At 38.7% G+C, this 26028-nt stretch overlaps 3 protein-coding genes and 2 non-coding genes across 6 annotated transcripts; 1 reads left to right on the top strand and 4 right to left on the bottom strand.

Moving 5' to 3' along the window:
• Positions 1–3329: 3329 nt before the first annotated feature.
• On the top strand, positions 3330–12195 carry ddah2 (dimethylarginine dimethylaminohydrolase 2). Its single transcript, XM_044170669.1, has 6 exons — positions 3330–3486; positions 4514–5120; positions 6202–6390; positions 8367–8486; positions 9167–9310; positions 11208–12195. Exons 2-6 carry the CDS (start codon positions 4821–4823, stop codon positions 11325–11327), a joined length of 873 nt encoding a protein of 290 aa, XP_044026604.1. The 5' UTR covers positions 3330–3486; positions 4514–4820; the 3' UTR covers positions 11328–12195.
• A 98-nt stretch (positions 12196–12293) lies between these two features.
• rps5 (ribosomal protein S5) lies at positions 12294–15470 on the bottom strand. Its single transcript, XM_044170673.1, has 6 exons — positions 15343–15470; positions 14235–14338; positions 13741–13950; positions 13285–13413; positions 12607–12705; positions 12294–12406 (listed from the first exon to the last, which is right to left on the bottom strand). Coding segments are annotated over exons 1-6 (612 nt in total). The 5' UTR covers positions 15344–15470; the 3' UTR covers positions 12294–12337.
• On the bottom strand, positions 12797–12928 carry LOC122865076. The gene has a single exon (XR_006375383.1). It is a non-coding gene; the product is annotated as a small nucleolar RNA SNORA3/SNORA45 family (small nucleolar RNA).
• On the bottom strand, positions 14036–14169 carry LOC122865077. The gene has a single exon (XR_006375384.1). It is a non-coding gene; the product is annotated as a small nucleolar RNA SNORA3/SNORA45 family (small nucleolar RNA).
• A 2724-nt stretch (positions 15471–18194) lies between the features above and the next one.
• Positions 18195–25857, bottom strand: ppt2b (palmitoyl-protein thioesterase 2b). 2 transcript variants are annotated; one of them, XM_044170677.1, is made up of 9 exons: positions 25380–25857; positions 24133–24286; positions 23117–23212; positions 21091–21198; positions 20746–20829; positions 20186–20270; positions 20067–20082; positions 19546–19600; positions 18566–18705 (listed from the first exon to the last, which is right to left on the bottom strand). In XM_044170677.1, exons 1-8 carry the CDS (start codon positions 25572–25574, stop codon positions 19583–19585), a joined length of 756 nt encoding a protein of 251 aa, XP_044026612.1. In that variant the 5' UTR covers positions 25575–25857; the 3' UTR covers positions 18566–18705; positions 19546–19582. The 2 variants fall into 2 exon arrangements, with proteins under 2 accessions (XP_044026611.1, XP_044026612.1); XM_044170676.1 differs by lacking the exon at positions 20067–20082 and having other exon boundaries at positions 18195–18705; positions 25380–25855.
• Positions 25858–26028: the final 171 nt, after the last annotated feature.

A 26028-nucleotide genomic window follows, 5' to 3' on the forward strand; every position in this document is an offset into this window, starting at 1 on the left:
TATTTCTACATTTCTGGCTACAGCCTTGTTCTCAGTGGCGTTGCATGTAAGAAATACTATCTTTATTTGAGTAAAAATAAGACATTATGTGTTTATGCCGTGTGTATATGTCTCAGACAGCAGTTAGAAAGGTGCTAAGAAGACAGAAAAGACAGACAGCTAGAAAGTCAGCACAGTGGAGAAAGAGTCAGCATCTTAGACAGAGAAAGAAACAGCGAGAGAAAGTCAGCATGTCAGAGACAGAGAATCAGTGAGTTGGAGAGCGAGCTAGTTTAACTGAATTACCCTTTAGGGCGTAATAAGAGACATGAGGGCAGCATGCAGGACGGTCTGCTGACAGCAGTCTTGTGATGGATTGAGCCAAGCGGGCTCAGACTGAATAAGCTGTTTACCAGTTGATTAATTACACAGCACACAGCCAAAAGCCTGACAAAAACTCCCTTAAAATGTTGACTCCTGCTTGGTTCAGACAAACAGTATTTACAAAGCATTTTCTTTAATTTGACTTTATTTAAGTATAGGTTAGGGTTTTTTTTAATCATGATGATACTGTATGTTGTCACACTCTTTGAAGTGTGTGTGTTTGTTGATAAAGCAATAGATTTTGATTTTAAATGTTTGTTATTTACTTTGTTGTAAATTTACAGTGAGTGCATTAGGGTTGTTTTGATATTACACACTTTTCTCATTTCCACATTTGTCCTTGTATTCTCAGATGTGCTGTTGACTGGCAGATCTTTTGGATTCACTTTCTTAAGGATTGCAAATATCCTGCAAAATGAACCCTTAAATCAGTTCACTACTGTTAGATAAAAGTATTTTATCTCCATGTTTCAGCTGTGCATGAGCTACCAAATACTGCCTGTTTGTAGGTTCATATATGCATTATTTTAACATTTTGTATTGAAAATGTCTGATGAAAATAAGCGTTGTAAAAACAATTTAAAACTGTAGTTGCAACACAATGGGTGAAGAAAATGCAGGAATTTAAACTGACTGAAATTAAAACCTAGATTAGGTATCAGTTTCCCTGCCTCCATTCCTCACAGGCTATTTTTTGAGGAAAAATTGCAAAACTGGGTCTCAGCTGGGTGACTCCATATCATTCACACTAACTTCAGCACACACAGTTTTTAGGTATTGCCTCCATGAATTAATTCATGCCAGCTGTAATAGAATAGGTGTTTTCTGAGGACAAACATGTTATGAAATTTTAATTGTAGGGGACACAGACAGAGCTAGTGTGGTAAACCTGCTGCTGACGCTATATTTGACGGGGATGTTTTGTGTGCTGGCTGAAGGATCTCAGTGGACAGATGGTGTTCTTTAATCCTGTCTGTGCCCTCTACCTCCCCCCCCAATCCCTCCACATTTCCATCTGTATTACATCAACCTCACATTTTCTGTCTATTTTTCTTCCTGTGTACACAAATATATATTATATTTCATCTTTGTTTCTTCTTTGTCACTGTCTTGCCTCTGTATCTCTGACTCTCTTGCTTGCTGATGAACAACCTTGGCTGCAGTAACTCATCTAGACAGTAGAAGGGAATATCAAGCTGCTTTATGAGTCAAAAAGTAGTCACACATACACTCAAGTGCGCACATACGTACACATTCACAGCCATCTGTTACCTAGAACGCATTCATGCATGTTTACATAACCGCTGTACAAACCTCCATATATATAAGTTTGATTAGTAATGATGGAGTTATTAATTGTAGGCCTAAACACATTTCACAATCCTGCTGTTTAAAGGGATACAGAGCATTTCCTTTAGGGTCTGATGAGGCAACCTGTTTATCTAACAATCTCAACAGTGTCCAACATCATTTGACCCACATTTCAGGAAAAGCCAGATTATTATTTTGTCATGTCACACAGACAAAAACAGACAACAACGATGGTTCAGTAATACAGCACATAGGCCTTAATCTATGATGACTTTGAACAGAAGGAGAGATGCAAGACACACAAGCAAAGGCAACGAGTTTCAGACAGCCTGGTGAAATGAATCAACTGTCAACCTGATAAGGTTAATGCATCCATTTATTTAGACCACTGTAGGAGAGGTGAGAAGAATATTGACTTATTTGATTCACAGCAGTGTATATTTAAAAGACAGATACAAGCATAGAGGCTGATACAGTATCTGACCTTTCATAAACAATTCATCAGGATTAAGAGAAGCATACGAAATAGGAGTACTTAATCCCAGAAAACCTCACAGTAATACTCCAATCTGTCATTAATTCAGTGTCTCAATACAATGAAAGGGTGTCAGAGTAGGCTTATATCTGGCAAAAGTAGGGATTTCATCAGTGGGGCCCAAATGGTTAATTTATGCTAGAATTTTCCAATTATGCAGCCAGCCAGCTAAGGTTAATTAAAACTTCTCTTTAGTACTCTCAGTGACCTGCAAATGTGATGTTTCCAAGTCATTAAGTTATCAACACTATAATTAGTGACAAGCCCCCAAATTGGCAGTTACTGTCACCTTAAAAATAAGGCTAAAAGCTAGCGTTAATGTTAGCTTAAAGTTACGTTTAATTGTCATGGAAACCAGCCTATAGTCATGGAAACCTAGCTAAAGTCACAACCAAGCTAATGTTGATGTCAAATGTATTTTATAATCTTTTTAGTCGCTATAAAATCACAGTATAGTTGAATTAACGTTAATGTTACTTCATAACGTTACTATTAAAGTCTAATTCTGGACAATAGTGTTTCTGGTTAGCTCAGAGAGGATGCCAATTCAGCTAACGTTAACGTTTAATAAAGTTATCGTTCTTAATGAACTTGGAGGTACTGCTACGCTACTGTCAACTTCAACAGAAAATGTTTTAATAACAAAACGTTAGTGATTTTGCACTCGCAATTATTGATTACGGTACAGCTACAGTATTGAAAACCAATACAACAGTGGCTGTGGAGATTAAACTCAACGTTGATTGAACCCGGACAGAACGTGTGGGGGATGGGGGTGCTGGGATGAAAGGGTGGGAGCGCTGTATCCACAGACTGGCCGTATCACGTACTCACGATAAATACGTGAAGGAGACCGGAAGTCGAGCTGTTTGGCTTTTAGAAAATAAAAGCATAACGGTCCCCAAATTCTAACTTTAAAAAGACTATTTACAACTACTTTGTTTTTGGCTTGACCACCATTGTGTTTGTGTTTTATTCAATTTAATAAAGTGAGATGTGGTGAAATTTTCTCAACCCTATGGAAGATTAGATGTTACAGCTCAAATGACGGGTTCCTGGTGGCCGTCTTACTTTGAAATGCGTAACCGGAAATATGTATACTCACAGTCGCCATCTTGATATGTAGTTGGTCGGCACTCGGCAGAGAAAGAATATATCCATGAGAAAGACAGGGAGGGAAAAGGGAGCGAGGACATAACGGGAACTAGGTCGGTTTGGAAATTAAATCAAACAGAGGGAAACGCGACCGAGCGTGGAAGCTGCGATACTGAAAAGAGGTAAGCAGATAACTTATAGCTCTACATCTTTGTTTATCTGTGTTTAACTTCTGGGAGTGTTGGTGACAGTTTCCCTGTTAGAAAGATGTGGAACATCATCAGAAGTATTTGGGAAGGAGCAGTGAGCTGCTGCTGGGCGGTGCACTCCTGCAGCCAAACGCTCAAGATGTTTTGTTCTGTGTGGCTGATGTTTATATTCATTATTACAGCTGGATAACTCAGGGCTGCGCTGTCTGGAAGACTGAGTTTTGTTACATTGTCAAATTCAATGAAAACACTAAATAGTGCACTAGGTTAAATTATATCTGGAAACATACTGTTGTTCCACAAGGTATCTCACTAGTGGGTACCAAAGACACAAAAAGTACTTAATTTAAGCACTGTTAACTGCGATTTGATAGCCTAAACTTGCAAGTAAGTATTTTTAATATGCTATATGTGCGTGCTGCCTTATCACAAAATTAATATCAAAGCCCAGCACTTATTGCATAAGTTCTGAAGCAGATTTAGGAAACATCCTGTGTGGAAGGCAACCAAGTCCCTTTTCTGCAGCCTCACAGTGGGCGACTGCTGTGAGTTACAGGGAAGATGATAAAAGGGCAATTGTCCCAAATCTAACCCACTGCCCAAACATGGAAAGGCTTTGCAGCATATTGCATTGCTACTGAATGATGTTTCTTTATAATCTAACATTGAACAATGCTTCTTTTGTCTACTTTCAACTGTACTATCTCTGTATGTTATTTCAGCTGTCCTTGAATGTTTTATGTGGTGATGAATTATAGTTGTTTGCTCTTACAAACTAACAATCACCAGTTCACATAAGTGCAGTTCTTTAGTGTCATGCTTCATTTTAATCTCCAGAATAATGTGGTAGACGTTTACCTCGAAAAACTAGAATGGGACGTGGCCCTGAAATGTTTGTATCCCACAGAAGATGTGCGCACTGGAGCTAAAAAAAAAAAGTATCCTTGTTTTGTTTGTGCTATTGCATCTGGCCTTGTTAATGTGTCCATCTCCCTCTTAGGCTGGGATCATCCGCTTCCACTTCTTGGTGTCTGCAGGTGGAGGAGTAGCTGGTTGAGTATTGGAATAAGAGAAGAGGCAGAGAGAGAGGGATAAAGATGCTCTCCACTTTCTACCTGGATCTCCTAATTCATCCCATTAGCTTAATTTAGAGTTACAAGACTAGACTGTGAAAAAGTTGTATCTTTTTGTTAACTCTTGCTTGTCTCTTGGCAGACCAAACTTACTGGCATTTTGGCAGGATTTTAATATTTGCTACCACTTTTTACTGACAGACTTGAGAAGAACAAACACTCTGTTGTGAAATTATGGCAAACATGTGCCCATATGGCAAGTTCACCCACGCCGTGGTGCGGGGCATCCCAGAGACCTTTGGGAAAGCGGTGGGAGATGGTCGTGAGAACGGGGAGATCTCAGTGGACCTGGCTAAAGCTCAGCGTCAGTTTGGTTGCCTGACAGGAGCCCTGAGGCAGAAGGTGGGCCTGCAGCTGATCGAGATCCCCCCTGACCCCGAGCTGCCAGAGAGCTGGAGGATAGAGGATGTGGCAGTCATCCAGGGAGACACAGCGCTCATCACCAGGCCCTTCAAACAGCAGAGACGCAGTGAGGTAACACAGTGGAGAAGAAAATGGCTTTAGTAAATTCTGCACCCTAATCCTCTGTTAATGCACTTAATCAAAAGGGCAGTAAATAGTAGCAATTTGTATTTCACTTATTTAAGATAGCATTAAGTTGGCTTTATATTTTAAGTTACATTATTGTCACATGGTCAAACAGATCCTTGTTGGTGCATTCAAGTGCCTTTTGGAAACTCCAACATCTGACACTTAGACTGCGTAAAATAAACTTTCCAATGCAAATCACCTGTATCATGACACCCATGTTGTCTTTTATTGTTTGTCCTTTGGGTTTGATTTTGCAAAGCAATATAATGCTTTTTGGCAGCTGAGCTGACTTAAATCTTGAATGTCAGAAGTTTCGTGTAACACTTAAGTTTAGGGGTCTGCAATTTCTGAATGATTTCCCCAAAAAATCCTGGAAAGAACTATGTAATTTGGGACTAATTATAGGGAAAATAGCAATAGCGTTCAAATGGCCCATTAATAATTGGTTATGCTTTATTTTACAGGTCTGTAATGTCCTACTATTTTTCTTGAAGTTCAGTGGAAAGAACAATGTAAAGTTGATTGAAAGTTTATTCTTCATATATGATGAACTGTTTCTATAGTTATAATGTACCAAATTGCATTGTTTTGAGGAAACTTGTTGGAAATTGCTAGGAAATTATTCAGAAGTTACGGACCCATTAAAAAAAAAGGTGTTACAGAGGTTCCTTGAATGCACTATCAAGGAAAGTTTTCAAAATAACTTGTGGCTGCTTTATCATGTGATCTTTACAGGACTCTCAACAAATAAAATAATCTAAAATCTTGTTCACTGAATTAAAAAAACATGAATGTACATGCTTTGGAACTTGTTAGGCAGTAATCTAAAGTATTCACAATTATTTTTGCTAATAATATAGATACATAATTCTACAAACAGTAATAAAGGTACTATGTTCATCCAGAGAAACGTGCATACAGTAACCACCTGCATGGTTGTTCACTGACCCTGTAAGTCAAACTTTCTTACTAAATTAAGATGAGCATGAATGTGTTTCTTTCTCTTTACTCTTCATCTCTCCAGGCGGAGGCAGTGAGGAGGGTGATGTCAGAGCTGAACCTGACCATGGTGGAGATGGGGGCTGAGGAGGGGGACTTCGGAGGGGCCACGCTGGAGGGCAGCGACATCCTCTTCACAGGGAGGGAGTTCTTTGTCGGCATCTCCTCCCACACCAACCGCAGAGGGGCGGAAGTGCTGGCAGACACTTTCAGGGTAAGAGGCATGGAGAGAAGATGTAGCAATGACCTGATCTCTGTGTGAATCAATGAAGTAGACAGAGTCCTTTTTCAAACTGTTGTGTGCTTGGGGCCTTTTGCCATGAATGCACGTGTACGCTATGTAATAGAGAAACATATCTATACCACTGCCAGTTTATTTATTTATTGCATTTATTTGTCATGGTATGAGCTGCTGGCTCTTTAAAAAACAGACAAATAACCAGTAGAGTTTAGTTTTTTAGCCAGTGCAACAAAGAAGGTCTCAGTGCCAAGATGCTTGTCAGAAAACTGACCCAGCTGCCAAAGTGAGCAGGTGGCCATTTGCTGTATTACATTTGGGGAATTACAGTCTGTAAACAGTGATGAATGAGGCCGTTCCACTGGCCAAATAATGGAGAACACACTGTGGGGCCCCCTCTGGCTCGACACGACCCACCCATTAGTATTGATTCCTTCACTTCTCTTAAGTGCATTTTACGCACTTCTGCTTAACATACACACACACACTTTGCACCTACTTGTGCTGAATGTGTGTGTGTCTGGTATGAATTAGTGTGGGTGGGAGGCTTCATGTGGTCAGAACGGTGGATGAAAGAGGAAGACCAGCAGACCATCTACTCAGACATCCTCTGTATCGTGTTTCAGAATGTGATTTTTGCATATTTATAGCCACGTATTTGTCATTGTAATAATAACACTAAGTGGCCAAATTGCTTGTGCTTCAGCTAAGAGAGATGCCATTAGTGCAACCTCAGTTTGATTCAAATCTTTGTGTTTTAAGCCAGTTGGTCAGATCGTCCACTACTTTGGTCCAGACTGAAATATCTCTTCAAGTATTGGATGGATTGCAATGAAATTTGATACAGACGTTCATGGTTCCCTGAGGATGAATCCTGCTGACTTTTCCTCTAGCGCCACCATGAGGTTGACATTTGTGGTTTTGATTGAAATGTTTCTACAACTATTGGATGGATTGCTATGAAATTTAGCACACCGATTCATGTCCGCCCTCAAGATGAATTGTAATCACTTTGGTGATTCCCTGAAAATGTCATCAGGTCAAAATTTTAATTTGTCCTATACCGTCAAAACTAAAGACATTCCCATCAGCCTTAGCTGTACTTTGTGTTTAGTGCTAATTAATGTTAGCATGCTAACATGGTAAACATTATACCTGCTAAACATTAGCATGTTAATACGGTGTAGTCCCTCATTCGTCCAGGAGTGTTCTAACGTAGAAAAGGTTTCAGTCGTAGTCATCTGGACACTGTTTTCAGAATCAAGGCGTTTGGCTCCCATCCGGAAGTCATTCCCAATTGAGAATGACTTCGGATGGGAGCCAAACGTCTTGATTCTGAAAACAGTGTCCAGATGACTACGACTGAAACCTTTTCTACGTTATTAGCATGTTAATATTATCGTAAGAATGTTAGCATGCTACATTAGCATTTAGCACAAAGCACCACTGTACAGCTTCACAGAGCCGCTAGCATGGCTGTAGACACTGTCTTGTAATTATTTATCAGATAATACTGATTTCTATACTGATGTTTGATTGATTCAAGCAAAAGCAATGAATGCAACATAGTACCTCAAACAGGAAACCATATCACATTTGGTATTTGAAAAACACACAGAAGCATAATTTCCAGTGAGGTCAATTCAGGATTTCACCTCTATGTTTGGAGGCTGTCTGGTATTTTTGTACAGCAGCTGCTGGTGGTCGATACAATCATCATATACTGTGGTAGCCACAGTATACTGAATCGGACCAGAATCGCACAGCTGGCTGCTTTGTGTCAAGCTACATGTGCTAAAAGTTTGACCCTTGAATAGAACAGAGTCGTCTTTAATTTTATTGGTAACACTTTTCCTACTCCAACACTCCGTCTGCTGTGAAAAAGATGAGGGAACACGTCTCGTTTGAAGGGACAGTGTGTTAATTAAACCTTTCGACCTCCATCTGTTCAGGACTTTGCTGTGTCCACCGTCCCTGTCTGTGGTGGAGCCCGACTGAAAAACATCTGCTCCATGGGCGGTCCAGACACAATCATCATCAGCAACAGTGACGGGGCCAAGAAGACACTCCGGGTAAGTGTCGGTATTTACAGCAAATGTTTGAGTATGTGTATACATTTGGTGTTAATACATATAAAATACTATACATAATCTTTAAAGGAATAGTCCAACATTTTGGGGAATATTCACTTACCGAGATTTAGATGAGAGGATTGATGCCACTCATGATTAAGGGTATTTCCCCAAATGCCAGACTTTTCCTTTAACCTCAAACTAATGTGGTCAGTCTCTATGTAGATTTTGCAGTTGCTTTTTGCTCATTCACCAACACTGCAGCTAATAGCGCTTCATAAGTGACGAAGAATAAAGGATAATTCCGAGCAAAATCCCAGAATGTGAGAATTCGGGATGAAGATTTGGTCTTGAGGGTGAAGGAAAATGTCAATATCTTACCTGTCAATATTGCCCTTATTATCTATCATATACACACACACTTGCACGTGCTTCCCTTTCTGTCCTAACGTGAACTGCACACATCATATATTTCCTAACTGCTGAGGTCATATTCATAATGGCACTAATGTTGCCTTTGAGTCTGTGTGTAATGCTGGGAGTGGTCAGCTGCAATGTGTGTGTTTGTGTGTGTGTGTGTGTGTGTGTGTGTGTGTGTGTGTGTGTGTGTGTGTGTGTGTGTGTGTGTGTGGAGCAGTCAGGGTGGTGCACAGTAATGTTAAGTGTGTGTTTGTCTCCAGATGATGGAACAGCTAACTGATCACCACTATGAAGTGCTCACTGTTCCAGAGGAATCAGCAGCAAACTGCGTCTACATCAAAGGTCCGTCTAATCGGGACTTCCTGCTCCACCGGCCTGCAGAGGAATGTCCTGACAGCGTCTCTGTGAGTACAGCTGAGGATCTTGTTTTTTATTTATTGTAGGCTTCAGTTTCAAAAAGAGACTCATCTTTATTAAATTAAAGGATTTTTGCAGCATAATTGTATATTATTTTGTCTTTGGCAATTTAATATTGCACTTTCCTAAAGTTGGGGGACTCACAGGAGACGAAGCTGCAGAGTTAAAAATGACCTGACTTTTAGTCCCTAGTGTAGGTTAAGCTCCAAAAACACTGGATCCTTCTTCTACAGTCGTGCCCCCCCCGAAAGATTTGAAGTCCAATCCAAGAAAACCCTGATACCATAACCTTTAGAAAGGTCCTCCAGAGCCGCAGAAAAGTTAATACTGTTTTCACAGGTTGAGTAGGGTTAAACCTACTATTACATTTGCTGCAGTCAGAAGCTGCGACTGTCTGATCTACTTTGCTTCAGTTCCTGGAAATCCTAGCCTTGTATTTAAAATACTGTAGGTCCTTTAGTAACTTTATCATTCATCAGTAGAAACAGAGAGACACTGATTGACCCATTAACAATGTAAAAGAAGATTAATAGACCTTCTTTGCTATGATGTGGGTTCCTCTGATTAGAGAACCTAATAGAAATGTCTTATCACATGTCACAATGAAAACTTTGTGGTATTAATTATGCTGTGACTAGTTGCCTTTTTGGCTCCAAAAGCTGAAATTTTTCTTGTGAAGCCATTCTCTCGCTCACAGCACCATCCTTCATTGTTGATCTGTTAGAAATGTGAGTAGGTGGGAGGACAAAAGTTGAGATGTATAGAAAATGTTATGCACTCAGGAGGTTTTTTTGTTTTGTTTCAGAATAGTGAGCATGAGTTGAAAGATGACTTTTAAATAGGGCTGAGCAATATCACAACATTAATATTAAGTATATTTCCAATATTGCTGTACTGTATATCAGAATTAAGCCAAATTTATGTAAAATCACAAGTAAAATAATCCAACTCATATTCAGTAGAAGTAGCTGTGATCCACTGTTATGACTTACGTCAGGCAAGACTAATAACTTATTACAATTTATTTTGAGTCATTGATTTTAACACAACAGAACATTGTGTGTTTGTTTTGTCCAACAAATAGTCCAAACCTCAAAATTATTAAAAAATATCCAAATGATTAAAAGGAAAAGTAGTAAATCCTCACATTTGAGAAGCTGGAATCATGAAATGAAAAATGACAGAAAATGAATGGCAACTATTTTCATAATCAGTCAACTAATCAATTAACCAATTTATAACAAAACATTTTATAAGCTCTTCATACGTTTTGTATGTAAAAAAACATCTTAATATGTAAAGTAACTTATAACTAAAGCTGTCAAATAAATGTAGAGGAGTAAAAAGTACATTATTTCTCTATGTAGTGGAGTAGGAGTATGAAGAATGAAAAGAAAACGCTCAAGTAAAGTACAAGTACCTCAAATTTGTGCTTAAGTACAGTACTAAAGTAAATGTACTTATATTGTTATTGTTATATTCTACCACTGCAAACACAGTATTGGCTATCATTTTATTTACATGATTATATTAAGTAATGGAAAACCTGGAGATGAGATTATTTTTATTTTCCTGATACTTTTAAAAAGTCTAGGATAGTTTTAGCTCTTTGCATTGTTAGTTTCTCTCCACTGAACTTCTATTCTAAATTTTAGATGTCAGAGAAAAGAGAATCAAAAATATCCAGTGTAGGTTAACTAAACTCATTAAGTGATTTTATAGACCTATTTATTTTGTTGTGAATTCCAGACAGTGAAGCAGTTTTTCCTACCATTCCTTCTTTTGTTGGCCAGTAACTTCCTCCTTTGAGTGTATCCAGTACAGTCTGTGCCCGTGATGATGTGTGTCTGGATGACTAAATTGTTTCCTCCATCCTCTGTGCAGGCCTTCCAGAAGCTACAGGACTACACCCTGCTGCCTACAGCCTGCAGCGAGGCCTCCAAGCTGGGAGCATCTCTGTCCTCGCTCTGCCTCCTCATCAACAGAAAACACACGTATTTCTGAAAACACACTTCTAACCATCAGTACGTTACACAGCATTTATCTGGACATGTTCATGGCAGGCTGAAGGGACAGCCGCATCACATATTTCCAGATTAAAATTCTTTATTTATTGCGAGGGGAAAACACTGACACATAGCATCTGTATGAGAATATGATCCAACTGTAACATCTGCTAACAGACTTACTGTAGCAAACAAGTCTTGGCACCGCTGCTCCAACAGTACAGCACGCTGGTTTCCCTCACAAAACTCTTAACGCAACTATCCATGAAACCACTAAATTCAGATGTAGCTTTACTGTTTTGACTTGCGACAGACAACTGAGCTGATATCGCATTTACCGAAATTGACAGATGTAAAAAGAAAAGGGTAAAACAAACAATAATGGTACCAGGGTTTCACCAAGTTCGACTTTTTAAATACCACTTAAAATACAATTTACCACCTATTTCACGATCACACTAGTATAAGTATGAAGGAAAACCAGCAGGGACAACATGGCCTAGTGTTATTTAACAGTTTTGCCCATTATAACTAACATTACTGCTTATTACAGGCAAGAGAAATATTAAGACTTTGTTAAACACATTTTCTAAGGCTATTTTTTTTTTAATTAGGGAAACTGAATTCAGTGGTTAAGACTTGCAGAAACCCTGTGGTACCCAAATTCACATCTGCAGATTTGTGAGTGTATAGCGGTAATATCCATAATACAACAAGTTGGTACCTCTTTCAATACTCTTCAAACATAGTCATCTTAATTGTAGCTGCTAATAGAAAAGCAGAGATTTAAAATAACTGTTTTAGCTTTCTTATGTATGAAGTTGTAACAAGTGTAGTGATGCCAATAAAATTCAACTGACAACTTAGGACAGTAGTTGTCTTGCTCGTGTGTAATTATTGTGTCTATTCACTCAAAAGAATCCAAACAATTGTGTAGGCAGACATAAAACAAGCACACAGAACAGAAATTTCTTCAAATTTATTTGTTTTGTTAGAAAGCAAACATGTTTAACGGTTGGACTTGGCAACTCTCTCCAACTCGTCTTTCTTCTTGATGGCATAAGAGTTAGATGAACCCTGAAAAGGAAGAGAAATTCACAATTTAATAATAAAACAGAAAAATAAATGAAGACTGCGCTGTGTTTTCTGACCACTAACAAGGTCAGTACACATAAGCATCAGGAAGGTGCAATGATGGGAATTGTAAGTGATCTGTGCTACTTATTCTGCATTGCACTTTGAATCAGAATGGTCATGCTATAAGTGGATAAACTTACCTTAGCTGCATTGATCAGCTCATCAGCCAGGCACTCAGCGATGGTCTTGATGTTCCTGAAAGCAGCTTCTCTTGCTCCTGTGCACAGCAGCCAGATGGCCTACAAGATATGAGAGCAAGAGAGAGCAGGACATGAGGGGGTGAGACAGGCTGACAAACTAACTTTGGTGGAATAAACACCGGCTGGTGTGTAATGTATCTGAGTTGGTGATTGACTGGGCCACAACAGACTACAGCCAATGAATAAGCAAAGACATTTCCTCTGCGAGCACTCTAGCACACCAGGACAATGGGTAGTATCCAGGCGTGACTCTAGCCTCGCTTGATGCATCAAATACAATTACTTCAGCTAATGAAAATAAAGCAGCTTTCAGTTAAAAGTGTTTAATGGTGAATAAACTTATTTCTAGACAAAGCTGTTTACAGAAATTGTAAAACTGCAGCCTCTTTTTTCTCTCTTCTATATCAATGAAAGGTAGTAAAAGTCATCTGGTATGTTCACTGTACTAAAGTTAAGCTAATTGAGTTCTTCCTCCCACTTGCACTTACAATGGGCACAATTTACAGATAATTGAAGATATGTGAAAGCACAACACTATCTTTTTGTCTGGTCTGGGATAAGACAATTTTGTTGTTACCTTAGCCTTAAAGGCGCATAATAGAAAACGAGTGTGGTTACCTGGTTGACTCTGCGGAGGGGTGAAACGTCCACAGCCTGCCTCCTGACGGTACCAGCGCGACCAATACGGGTGGAGTCCTCACGGGGTCCACTGTTGATGATGGCATTGACCAAGACCTGGAGAGGATTCTGGGAGCAAAATTTCAAATCAATGCACATCATGGGGTAACATATCAAGAAAGACATCCATGACACTGGACACCTGCACAAACAAATGAAAAAAACATCCCAAGAAGCTCATGTGTATTATTATTACAATGAAAACCTGTCCCACAGTATCATTTGAAAACTGTTAATCCAGTAGTCCATCCTTTGATATAGTTTATAGTTTGATTGCTGCCTTCCAAATATCAGTCTTGAGCTTATGGCGATGTCTTAAATCACATTGCACATGCTGAGCAGTATTGTAAGGCACGCTAAACAAGACAAATTGTTGTGAAAGTTAGTGGTACATACCTCTCCAGTCAGCAGGTGGATGATCTCGAAGGCATGCTTGACGATGCGCACGGTCATCAGCTTCTTGCCGTTGTTGCGGCCGTGCATCATCATGGAGTTGGTCAGACGCTCCACGATGGGGCACTGGGCCTTACGGAAACGCTTGGCAGCATAACGTCCTCCAGAGTGTGGCAGGTACTTGGCGTACTTCTCTTTCACAGCAATGTAATCCTGTAGTGTACATGGGGTGATTTAGGCATCACGGTTCACACAGATTTGAACACAGCATTGTTGAGGTACAGTATGTATTAAGTGGTGGTGTGTCTGAGTTGGTGATTGACTGGGCCACAACAGACTACAGCCAATGAATAAGCAAAGACGTTTTCCTCTGCGAGCACTCTAGCACACCAGGACAACAGGTCAGTGTCGAGGCGTGACTCTAGCCTCGCTTTACATTGAGAAAGAACTTCATGAAACACTGTTGACACAAGCAGCAGTGGTCTCTTGCTGCTTACCTGCAGGGAGATGTCATTGATCTGCACATCATCGGTGCTCCACTTGCCAAAGAGCTTGATCTCCGGGGTCTCAGCCACGGCTGGGGCAGTCTCCCACTCAGTCACTGAGGATTTAAAAAAAAAAAAAAAAAGAAGCAGGTTGTCAACTCAAGCGAAGGAAACGCAAAGTTAAGAAACACGTCATATAGCTTTGTGTGCACCTCAGTTTCTCCACAAACATTTTAATTTTAAAAGATAGCGTTGGGCAATATGAAACGTTATCTTTCACGTAACATCAGGTTATCTGATGTTGATAGCTACGAGGCACAAATTGGTTAGTTGTCTGGTTGATATTGATCACATTGTAAAGCAGACTGGATCCATCATAGTCACCTGGCATTGCCGCATTTCATCAGTTCAGGATCAATTTAAACGTAACCGTACTGTTGACCATGTAATAACATCGTGCACTGACAAATAACATTAATCCCATATAATAACTACACTGATTGAGATCGATATCTTAGCCATATTGACCAGCTCTACCCGTTTTCAGGCTAACGTACCTGACGTTACATACACACCATGATACTGACAAATACCTAAATATTTGTTTTTGGCACAGATTACTTTAATGTAATTGAATGTACGGTCATATGATAAGTTAAAAACAGCCACATTTTAATAGCAGGGCCCGAGTTGAAGCCTGCTTCTCCAAAGTTAACGTAACGTTAGCTAACTTAAGCAATGTCAACTAACAAGCTAGCGAACATCTGAAAATGGCGACATTTTTCCATTAACAGTGGTGGTATTTTCTACTGTGGAAAACCGTGGCAATAGCATGAATACGACCGCAACATTTTATGAAATGTAGTACTGAATGTGAGATCTATCGCGGTGGCTAACCAACATGCCGCATCCACATGTGCTAGCAAGCTAGCCACATGCTAACGCTCAGCGCCGTTGTGCTGGTACGGTAACACTTAGTGGAAATAAAACAACATTACGGCAAAACTTAGATGTTTTGCTCTTATTTCTCGGACAACGGGAGTAAATGCCGCTTCTATGTATCCGATAATAATAATTTTGAAGACATATGAAGCGAGCAAAACGTGAATTTTTCACTCACTTGTGTCTGCCGTTCTGTACCACACTTCTCTGAGACGGAAAAGGGCCTTTTCGGGGCGCCGCGTCCTGATATCCGGTGAGCTGTTTGGTTCCTTCCGGTGCGCAAGGAATGTAGGGAATTGTAGTTTTCTTTTAAATGGCTCTCACGCTTTGGGACTAACATTGGCCGTAATTGTTTTGAAATAAAAGTTTCCAAGTGTAGTGAGGCTGAACAAGCGGAGCAGAAGTTTATATAGCTACATAATATGCTGATGAAGAAAGAAAGCATTTATTGAATCAGAAAACTAACATGATATATTGTAAGATATTAATTTTGTATTGTAAACACATGAAATAATTAACTTTTTAAAAACTGTTGATAAGTATCCCTTAGATTTAGTTAAAGATACAGAATGTACCAATATTTTACAGTTGGAAAACAAACTTGCCAAAAACATAGCACTAACAGCAAATTAGTGTAAATGTTAAACAGCAAACTTGACTGTGAATTAAATTCATATCAATGACAAATATAAACAACAATTCAAATATAGCAAAAACATTATATATGAATAAGTTGATATAAGAACTCAGACTCAATTAAGTCTGATATACCATATATTTATTAAGAAAAAAATGTGGTCTTATAAGAGGATTAAGTAGTAAGACTGTTTCAAATGCTGCATTTTTTAACAAACAAAATCTGAATTTAAATATACAGGATTATGACAAACTGTTTCTATGTTTGCTGATTCATATTTGTGATAAATGAGTGGTCATTTCCAGTTAGGATGTTTAATTATCCACTTTAATTTGCTAGTTTGTTAAACCTTTTTTTGAGGTGGCATGTGTTTCCAGAACTGACTTGACAAGGACAACATTGTTGTAATAAATAGGCAATAAAGACAAAAAGAGACGTTCAAAACTGTCTTTTATTGAGGAATTGACAACATTTGACACATTTTCATTTGTAGACGAAATACTGTAGAAATTGTAGGATAGTGTCAAAATAGTAGCTTCTGTTTGAGTTTTTAAAAAAGTGTCCAACTCCACATTTACTGTTTGTAAAGCAAAGAAAACTGAACAGAGTGGACATCCCTTAAATCCATATCTTATGCAATTAATTTGTACAAGCATACACAAAACAAAAGGATGCAACAATATTAAAATAATATTGCAAATTTAATAACTTTAAAACCGTTAAAATCATCCCATCTTCATCATTTCCCATCTTTTTATCTGGCTAAATATTGTGCAATGCATGCTTTACTCATTAAAATAGTAATTCACTTCTTGTTTTTATCACACAATACATATTTCCATTCTTCGTCTTTTGAGAAACATCTATAAGTACAACAGGCAGCCATAAACATGAACAAAATGCAAACAATTAAAAGAAATTAATCCCTTTTCCAACAGAGACAAACAAGAAGGTTGCTCAAATGCCTGAGATATCTAAATGCGATGGGAGGTAAAGACTGCCACGTACAATAGTCTGGTGGACAAGTAAACACTAATATAGCACTGCCACTTTCCAGCCACTCTACATCAGTCTCCACCCCTCCCTATCTTTATTTTTAGCACCATCACTAAAGGCAGTGTGTCATAGCACTTCGGTATGGGACATGAAACACTGAGGCATGTGGGAACATTTTAAGGCTCAATCTACTAAAAGCTCCAAAGCACTGCATGATAATGATAATAAACATGATATTCATGATCATGTGTGCACACTACAAAAACATAGGAAAACACGATCCCACCAGGGTTAAAAAGATATAAATTACTGCATCGTAACATGAGCAGGGCAGTGAGTCTGTACATGTAGACAAGATGACAGAACGTCGCTCAGGCACTGTTGTGTTGTGTGGTGTTTTGAGGTATGTGTGACCAAACACACACAGATACACACATGGATATATACTGTATGTATGTAGGCTTGGTATTTTAAAGTAATAAACTAACACTTTCATACAAATTAAAGGGGGCACTCCACCAATTTTTACACGAGGGACTACTAAATTGAGTACTTCGAAGAAATACTAAATTGCTGGAGTGCTCCTTTAATGTCTGACTCGCTTCACCATTGCAGACTGTAATAACATAATAGCAGTTAAACCTTTACCAAGTTTATAGAAGCCTTTATATTTGTTGCTTCTGACAGTTTGTGCTATGTACTTATTTTCTGAGAAAATACTTTTGGTTCACAGACAGGGATGTGCTGGATTTGTCCAACAGCAGCAACATGGTTTAAAATAAATAATAGTTTATTTTGAGAAATACACTTTTTCGCTTTCTTGACAAGAGTTAGATAAGAAGATTGATACCACTCTTATGTCCATACAAAAAATATGAACCTACAGTCAGCAGCAGCTTAGCTTAGCTTAGCATAAAGACAGGAAACAGGGGGAAAAGCTAGCCTGGCTCTGTCCAAAGGTGAAAAGATCTGCCTACCAAAGATGACACTTTGTGGTTTTACAGAGTTTTATTTCTTTCTTTAGTACCTTCCTGGAGTCTCCACTGGCTACCTGCCTCCAGGAAGTAACTGAGTACTGATGAAGAAATACACATTTGACCAGTGCAGACTTGCTTCAGTAAACACAGCAAACCTCTGAACTGGACGTGAATGATTTTCTTCAACAGTACGTCCAAGAAAAATAGTCCAGCACATAACCTCCAGTAAAAACCACAAACTGTCATTTTTAAACATCAGTTTTTGTACAGTTTAAACAAACATATAACTTGTTAATGAGTGAGCTTTAGAGGTGCTGGTAGGTGGATTTGTTAGCTTTGGATGAAGCCAGGCTAGCTGCTTCCCTCAGTCTTTATGCTAAGTTAAGCTAACTGGCTGCTGGCTATAGCTTCATATACACCGGGGAGACATGAGAGTGGTATCAATCTTCGTATCTAACTCTCCGCAAGAAAGCAAATAAGTGCATTTCCCAAAATGTCAAACTATTCCTTTTAAAGTAACCAAGTAGTATCTACAGAAACACAAACCTCACCAACAGAAAGTATAAGGAAAGACAAAGGTTGGCAACACTGTTTGATTACCAAGTGATTTCTAAGAATTGTAATCCAAAAAACTGAGATTACATCCTTCAGAGTACACTCACAAATGGTTGTGAGGATTTACACTGGTTGTAGAGGGAGAGCTTCAAACCTGGTGGGAGTTAAGAGCTTATAAAACTGCAAGGTGTGTATCTGTGTGTGTGTGCGTGCTGTAAAACAGAGTTTTGTTCTACACGAGCCACTTCTCCATGCATGTGTGAAACACGGTCTCATTCGAGTGCCAAAAAATGTGTGCGACGCCGGGAACTGAACAGATGATCAGATCTCCACGAGCCGCCAGCGTCTTCAGACCGAAAACATCTCTTAAATACATCTGAAACAGGAAAAGAAGAATATGATTCAAGGCATGTTCTTCTAAATTCATCTACTGTTTCAAACTGGGTATATTATCCCAAGGCAACAAATAACTGGAGAATGATGTGCTGCACTGGGATGGGAACCTCCAAACATCAGACATAAAGTGAGATGTTCCAGCTTTGAACAGCGGCTAACTACAAAGATCTTTAACTGGAACATTTTGCATGGACACCCCTGGATTAGTAGCGTAAAATCTTTATTTTTGTATGGTTCATTTATTTATTTATTTTTTTTTTTTTCAAAACAGGCTAAAATAATGCTCAGTGCAAATTATTACTGATGTATAAGGAAAGATGGTCTGTTGATGTTTGGTACAAACCTAAATTATGAACATATTATATTGTAGAGCTTTATGCAGAACTTACCCAAAAAGCCAAATATCTCTGTGTGCACAGTTACGTTCAATTACGCTACCATTACCAATATAAATGTGTAGGTTTAATGCTCTCACTGAAGAGAAAAGACTTAGATTGTTATGTGATTTAGGTGAGATTGAAGATGAAGAAAAAACTTGAGTTGTGTTTGAGGAAGTTAACCTTTTTTGTGGCAGATTTTATTTGTAAAAGTTGGACAGAAAATAAAGTTCTTTGTTTGCTATGTAACATTATGTGTGAGAAGTTCTGTGCTTCTCTGATAAATCCACTGCAATGGTATTTTTGGTGTCTTAGAGGTCCATGTGGGCTATAGATGAAAATAATCCAAAATAATATCAAAGTATTTGTAATGATCACAAAGGGAATTGAAATAAAACTAAAAACAGTGTTGTATGTGTGTCTGTTGTGTGATTTTCACTCACATCTTGGTGCTGCATCTCAACAACGGTCTCGTTGTCGTCATAAAATCCAAACTGACTAAAAATCATGAGAGAGGCAGAGGGGTTTAATGTTTGAGCATCACATGAGAGTCATCTGATCATCCACAGTCTAAAAAAAGCAAATCTCGCAAAGCCGAGTAACTAAGCATAGAAAGTGTTACATGACACTGGAAAAGCTGTAAAAATTCATATAAAAAGGATAAAACTGTTGCATCCTTGTAGTTCAATAAGACTGTATTAATCAAATTAAACTGGAAAAAAGTAAGACTCAACAACTGACGTGTTTTGGCTTTCATCAGAAGTGCATGAATAATACTCAATGAAATTAACTCTGGTCTTTCAGAGGTATTTTAGCACCAGAGTCAGTTTCGTGCAGCTGTGTACCTCAAGTGTATATGACAGAAAAATATGAATGCATTTGAGTGCGGAAGACGACTTCAAAGTGCGAAAATGTCCCAACATTTTGTCCAAGAAAATCACATGTGCAATGTGTCAAAGATTACCGTAAAATTATTTTGTCTATAAGAAAGTGAAATAAGAAAATGAAATCATATGTTAGATCAAAAGAGCACAAGCACGAAAATATTTTTGAGAAACTGAACAAGACAGAGGATGAACTCACCTCGACTGCCAGGGAGTGATGACTCCATCATCTGGTCCTCCGATTAACACCAGCTTTTTGATTTTGACGAAGTTCTTCTTCCACTCTGAGATTGAGATATTAAAACATACTAAATATATACACTAAGTGGCCACTTTATTGGGTACACCTGTTCCACCTATTGCAATCCAGTACGACAGCTCTGCCATAAATACTAGCTTTACCTGATATATTGTGTCACTGAGGAAGACGACATCTTAAAGTGTTTACTGTAAATAGTTTCTTTACATTTGTGCAATGTGCATCTTTATTTGTACCATATGTGACTAAATAAAAACAAAATGCATATTTTATGCATTATTCAGCACTCTGACTTCCTAGGGACCATCTGATAGGACATTGTTATTTATGAATTATTATTAGTAGGCACAACAAACTTCTCCTACTTATTGACATTTCTTTAGGAGTCATGAGGTCAAAATTTGTCACTGTTGCATCATAAAGATAGAATGCCCCCCCCCACTTACAGTTATATACATTAAACTTATGGTGGGAGTTTTACCCACAAGGAATGTGCTGACCTGTTGAATTTGGATTTTGTCTCTCGCTGTTGAGCAGTGCCAAATAATCACTGCTGTTCACATACATGTCTCTGTGGTGGGGGTCTGGAGAGGAAGGAGGAGGAAGAAGAGAGAGGACAAACAACCAGTATGTTAAAACACTTGTTTATGAGGCTTCTTGGTAGTTAAACAATCTGAGACACACACACCCTTTCTTATACTAAATCTCTTTGAATCTGACATAATCTTCAAAAAAACAGCGCATTGAATATCTAATTTTCAGGTTTGACAAGCTCAGGAATATAATTCACAAACTCACACCTTCTGTGTGCCAACTGTATGAGAAAGTTATTCTTGGAGTCTCACCATTCCAGTAGTTGCAGATGGATATCCTCTGACCTATTGCAGTGTAGCAGAGGTGGTAAAGGTTGGACTTCACAAACTGTGGGAAGAGGTACTTCAAGTAGTCTGTGTCTGAGAGAAAACAGGAGACAGAGCAGGATGAAGCCTGAGCATTGGAGAGAATAAACCAGTTCTTTAACATGTTAAACCTGCAGTAATTGATTTTTTTGGTCACTTGGCAGCAGCAGAACATGTTGTGAACACAACATTGACATATCAGCACATTTTAAGTTGATATGGTGAACTGATATTAGCAAACAGTTGCTTATTCATTTGGAGTTGTGTTTGTGTCCACTTGATGAATGTAAGTCCAATATTCACTCTCTTTTAGCTCTGTTTTTGGTCTCTACGAACTCCTGAGGGAAATATCTGGCTCTTTAGCTGCTAAATGCTCCACTGTGTTCACAAGCTAGTCGCTAACTTTGTGTGTCTGCCGTTTGGTGCTGAGCAGGTAGTGCACAGTGGGTTTTCAGAAGAGATGGGCAGATGATACCGAAGCTTGTTTCAGTCCTGTGAATCTCACTGTTTCAATACATTGTTTCGGAGCTTGTATCGAATACCTTGTGACTGAAGAAGCTTCAAACGTCACTGGTGTATTAGAAAGCACTTCATTCAGTTTGACAGTTTTGCAGCTAAACTTTGTGATAGGCACATTAGAGGGATGAGAAGAAAGGAGAATAACTGAGAAACATGGTGATGTACACTACAAAGACATAACAATGACAATAAGCACGAGAACATTTCCACCTGATACCAAGTAATAATGTAATAAAAGTAATTTAAAGGTAATTTAAAATAAGTGTTAAATAGCTCTACAATCCGACAGCCATCACTGAAATAGAGACATGGGTCTCCGAGTCCCTCCGCTGTGCAGTAAACAGAAAATACATTTTCTGGTATCCCGCTCCCACTTCATCCAATCAGGAGAGAGAGCTCTCTGCACGTTTACCGGCAGGCAGTAGAGCTGAAGTGTGACTGACCATTGCTGAACAGGAGACGCTACCTATTCCAGCGCTCCCAGGAACGGCTTACACCACCAAATACGCAAAGCTAATGAAGACTGCTGAAGAAAAGAAAGAACAAAAGAAAGCTGCCAGAAAAAAAAAAAAAAAAAGTCATGCAAATCCTGCATTTACATCGGTCTGGCCTTTGATCGCTGGAAGGGTGGTCATGTGGGGTGGAGGGAGGGGAGTGTTAGTGTGCAAGAACAGACAGGAAGTTAGCAAAAATGTTGATATCGCTCACAGCCCCTTTAATGAATATCATTCTGCAGTCACACATAAGTATCAACCAAGAAGTCAAAATAAGTCCTCAGTGGACACTCGACCTAAACTACAGCATTAAGGTACATTAATATTTTGTGTCAGCAAAAATGTTTTAGATCTAAACTTTTTGAACAATGCATTTATCAGTTATTTTTCTATATTGCACAGCAGCATCTACATTCAGTGCAGCACTTCTGAACTAGAGTATTACAGATATAATAAGGTAATAAGCTTCTTGGACTTTTATTGCACACATATGAGGCTAAAACTATTAAAATCAGCGAGGTGTTGTAGTACTTCGACCCCAGTCTTGAAGGGCTGCTATAAGTTTTACAAGCCACCACATGTCACTGTGCTGCTGAGTTTGAAGTCCCGAAGCTTCAAATCTTTTTTCGGCACAAATAGAAAGAAAGTCCCAAAGCTCATAAGGCTTCATCTGCCTTTCACTGAAAACAGCTGCCTGCTGCGGCTGAAAACGATGCTATGAGAGCTGTGAGAGTGAATCAAAACAGTAAAGTTGTGGGTCAGACAGCTAAACAAAGAGCTGAAACTCACTATAAAGCTTCATAAAGCCGAGGGGAGCTGCAGATTCAGGTGATAATTCTCGATAGGTTCATCACCATGAGCAACCCCTTTCACATTGTCACACTATTTTCACATTATCATTTGATATATTGTTATTATAGGTGCTTTAAACATAATCATGTGTTCAGCTTTGAACCCACCTCCATATTGCCCGGCCTGAGGCGATGACAGAGAGATGAAAGTCTGGACGTTGTGGTCAGACAGAGTGGAGAGGATTCCTCTGCAAACCAGCCCACCTGTGATCAAGTCAACAAAAGTTGCTGTTGGAAGTTGGAAAATCTTGGCTTTTTACCAGAAAAAAAGCCAAAAACCTGAAGATATTCAATTATCTACCAGATAACATAAAGAAAAGCATAAAATCCTCACAAATTAGAAGCTGAAATTAGGAAACGTTTGGCATCATGCTTGAAAAAAATGCTTTAATGATAAATCAATTATCCAATTTAAGCCAAACTTAAAACCCACTTATTTAGAATAGCTTTTAACACTTAGAGGCCCTGTGACACTTCTCTTTATCTTAATGTTGTAATGTGCTCTGCTGACCTATTTGTACTTTTATTATTATTTATTATTATCATTATTATTTTTTATCTTGTTTTTAATGTTGTACAGCACTTCCAGCTTCGATTGTTGGAAGGTGCTATAGAAATAAAGTTTGATTGATTGAATTATCAAAAGTTTTCAGATTTTCAGTATAGCTTGAACTTTAATCTATAAAAGCATGTTAAAATTATAAGAAATTAAATTGAAATCTAAGGTTCCTCAAGGAAATACTACTGTTCTGTAAAAGCAGGTTGGCAAAAATTGCCCATGAGTAATTTACATGTATGTTGGGCAAAGAAACTATCTCTTCCCCTGGTTTTTATTAACTGGAACATTTAGCAGTTTGAATTACAAGCTGCTGGCTGGGAAATTCCAACTCCTGACTGAAGCAGAAATGTAAAAAAAATGTATCAAGAGAATAAAACAACAAACAGTGAGTCCTGTAAAGCCCCATCTTTTAAATATAGGTGTGAAATATTTACAATTTACAGAATACAGGGTCACTCTGAGGTCAGCTTTTGTAACTAAAGACACATACCAAGACTGTTTTATAATCTTAAGCAAATATCACATTTATGTCTCTATTTCACTTTGCACAAATGCACTCACAGACCTTGAGAGTAGCAGATAAAGTGGACCCCGTCTGCTGCGTTTTGCATTATTGGGTAAATAGCTGCCTTGAATCCCTCCACCTGCTTCCACATGGGCTGCAGGCTGGCACTTCTATCGAACAAGTCGATGACCGTCACGTTTGTTCCAGGATGAGACTGCAGGAGGGAGAAGAAGATGGTTTCACTTCATAAACAGGGTGTACTGGGCTTGTAGGGAGGGAGTGTGTCTAAGTAATTTGTCATATTGCATTAAACGTTAGACAGATATAAGAAACAACACACTAACCTCTGCATTAAAAGCAACAGCAGTGTTAAACAGCAAGGAAAACCAAAGCTCCTGTGTTACCAAAGATCCATGGGGATGTTTGGCTACTAATTGATAAGGATGTGCTTTAAATAGTTATGATTCATTAGGTTGTTTGGTAAAAAGGCAGGAGCACAGACTAACTGAAGCAGATTGAAGTCTGAATTTCCGCTTTCAAATTGTTCAATCTGTAGTCAGGTTTCAGTCTTTAGCTTTCTAATACAGCAGAGGTGAAAAAGAGGAACTTAATCTTGGTTTAACCTCATCAACCCTGCCAGTGCTCCCACACAAAAACTTCCCTTTTGCAACATCATCACATCTTAATCTCAATCAGGTCACTCCCAAAACAATCTCAAACTGTGTGTCTGTTTCAAAGGGTGTGTGAGGATTCAAGAAGAAAAGCAGGAAAGGGCACATTTCTATGTGCATTTTAAATGCTTCATTATCATTGCAAGTACGGACAACTTTACTGAATAAACCCTCCTGCACACAACTCAATTCTCACAGATTTAATGTAACAAAAAGTCCAGACTGGCTCAAGATAGTTTGGCATTTTTGATATACAAATTATGGAGAACATTATAGAATATTACAGTGCAAACTACAGGTTATATTAAACCAAAATAACACATTTACAACTCTATAATACTACATTTAAGTGCATGAACCTACATTAGTAGTTACTCACTTTCCTGTGGTGTTGCTGCAGGAATAATGCAGAAAACTAATTCAGTTTACATTACAAGACAATTTTCTAGCTGACTAATGTGGCTCAATACATTTTGCATTGTGCGGGTCCACGTTTAGCTGATAACATGTGGTTATACAAGCAAGGCCTGCAGTATATACTTTATAAGGTCAACTCCTGAACAATACAATGTATATACACTAAACATCTACAAAACAACCCCACTCCATCAGTTCGTCTTTATTCCGACCACTCACCTCGTTAATGAACCGCTGTAAGTTTTTAAAATTCCCTGAGCTGTCGAACAAACCGTGCACTATGATCACCGGCTTGTACCCGACCACCGCAGCCCAGAGACACGCACCAAGCAGCGGATAGAGCAGCCCGGCCGCCCCGCTGCCCCCCCTGCTCCTCCTCCTCTGGCTTGACACAGCAGAATGGGAGCCCTTCATTATAGCTAAAAATAAAAGCTTACAGGTTTACTAAATAAAAGAGATAACTTGTAAAATAAAATAAAAACATAAAAAAAATAATAATAATGTTTGGCTAATGTGCTATCATCTTCATCTCCATTTCTTTTTCCAAGCTGCGGAACTTTAGACCTGAAATCCGCTCGTCAGTGTCCCTTAAATAATCTTATTTAACACACAAACTATGTGTTTATTGTTTAGTAACAGTTCCACGAAAGCACCGAGCAGCTGCTGAGCTTTGGTTTGGTTTCTTTTGTTTGTTCCGGTTTTAAATTAAACGTGATGCGTCCGCTGCTGTCGTAACTTCCGGTTTCAGTTCGTCCAATCAGCAGCACGGACACATTAAAAAGTCCCATCTGTTATTTTGTGGTTACAACAGTTATATACATTGTGTAATAATAACGTAAGAACGGAAAATGATTGTTACTTTTTCGTT

The sequence above is a fragment of the Siniperca chuatsi genome, linkage group LG17 (genome assembly GCF_020085105.1).
Source record: "Siniperca chuatsi isolate FFG_IHB_CAS linkage group LG17, ASM2008510v1, whole genome shotgun sequence".
Lineage (NCBI taxonomy): Eukaryota > Metazoa > Chordata > Actinopteri > Centrarchiformes > Sinipercidae > Siniperca > Siniperca chuatsi.

Coding starts and splice junctions, on each gene's coding strand:
- rps5 (XM_044170673.1), bottom strand. Junction 13,951..14,234: donor TCAATGACATCTCCCTGCAG/GTAAGCAGCAAG, acceptor TGTACACTACAG/GATTACATTGCTGTGAAAGA. Junction 12,706..13,284: donor CCCTCCGCAGAGTCAACCAG/GTAACCACACTC, acceptor CATATCTTGTAG/GCCATCTGGCTGCTGTGCAC.
- ddah2 (XM_044170669.1), top strand. CDS start 4,821: ATGGCAAACATGTGCCCATATGGCAAGTTCACCCACGCCGTGGTGCGG. Junction 5,121..6,201: donor AACAGCAGAGACGCAGTGAG/GTAACACAGTGG, acceptor TCATCTCTCCAG/GCGGAGGCAGTGAGGAGGGT. Junction 6,391..8,366: donor TGCTGGCAGACACTTTCAGG/GTAAGAGGCATG, acceptor CCATCTGTTCAG/GACTTTGCTGTGTCCACCGT.
- ppt2b (XM_044170676.1), bottom strand. CDS start 25,574: ATGAAGGGCTCCCATTCTGCTGTGTCAAGCCAGAGGAGGAGGAGCAGG. Junction 24,287..25,379: donor TACAGCGGTTCATTAACGAG/GTGAGTGGTCGG, acceptor TCCCTCCTGCAG/TCTCATCCTGGAACAAACGT. Junction 21,199..23,116: donor TCAGGCCGGGCAATATGGAG/GTGGGTTCAAAG, acceptor GTTTTCTCTCAG/ACACAGACTACTTGAAGTAC.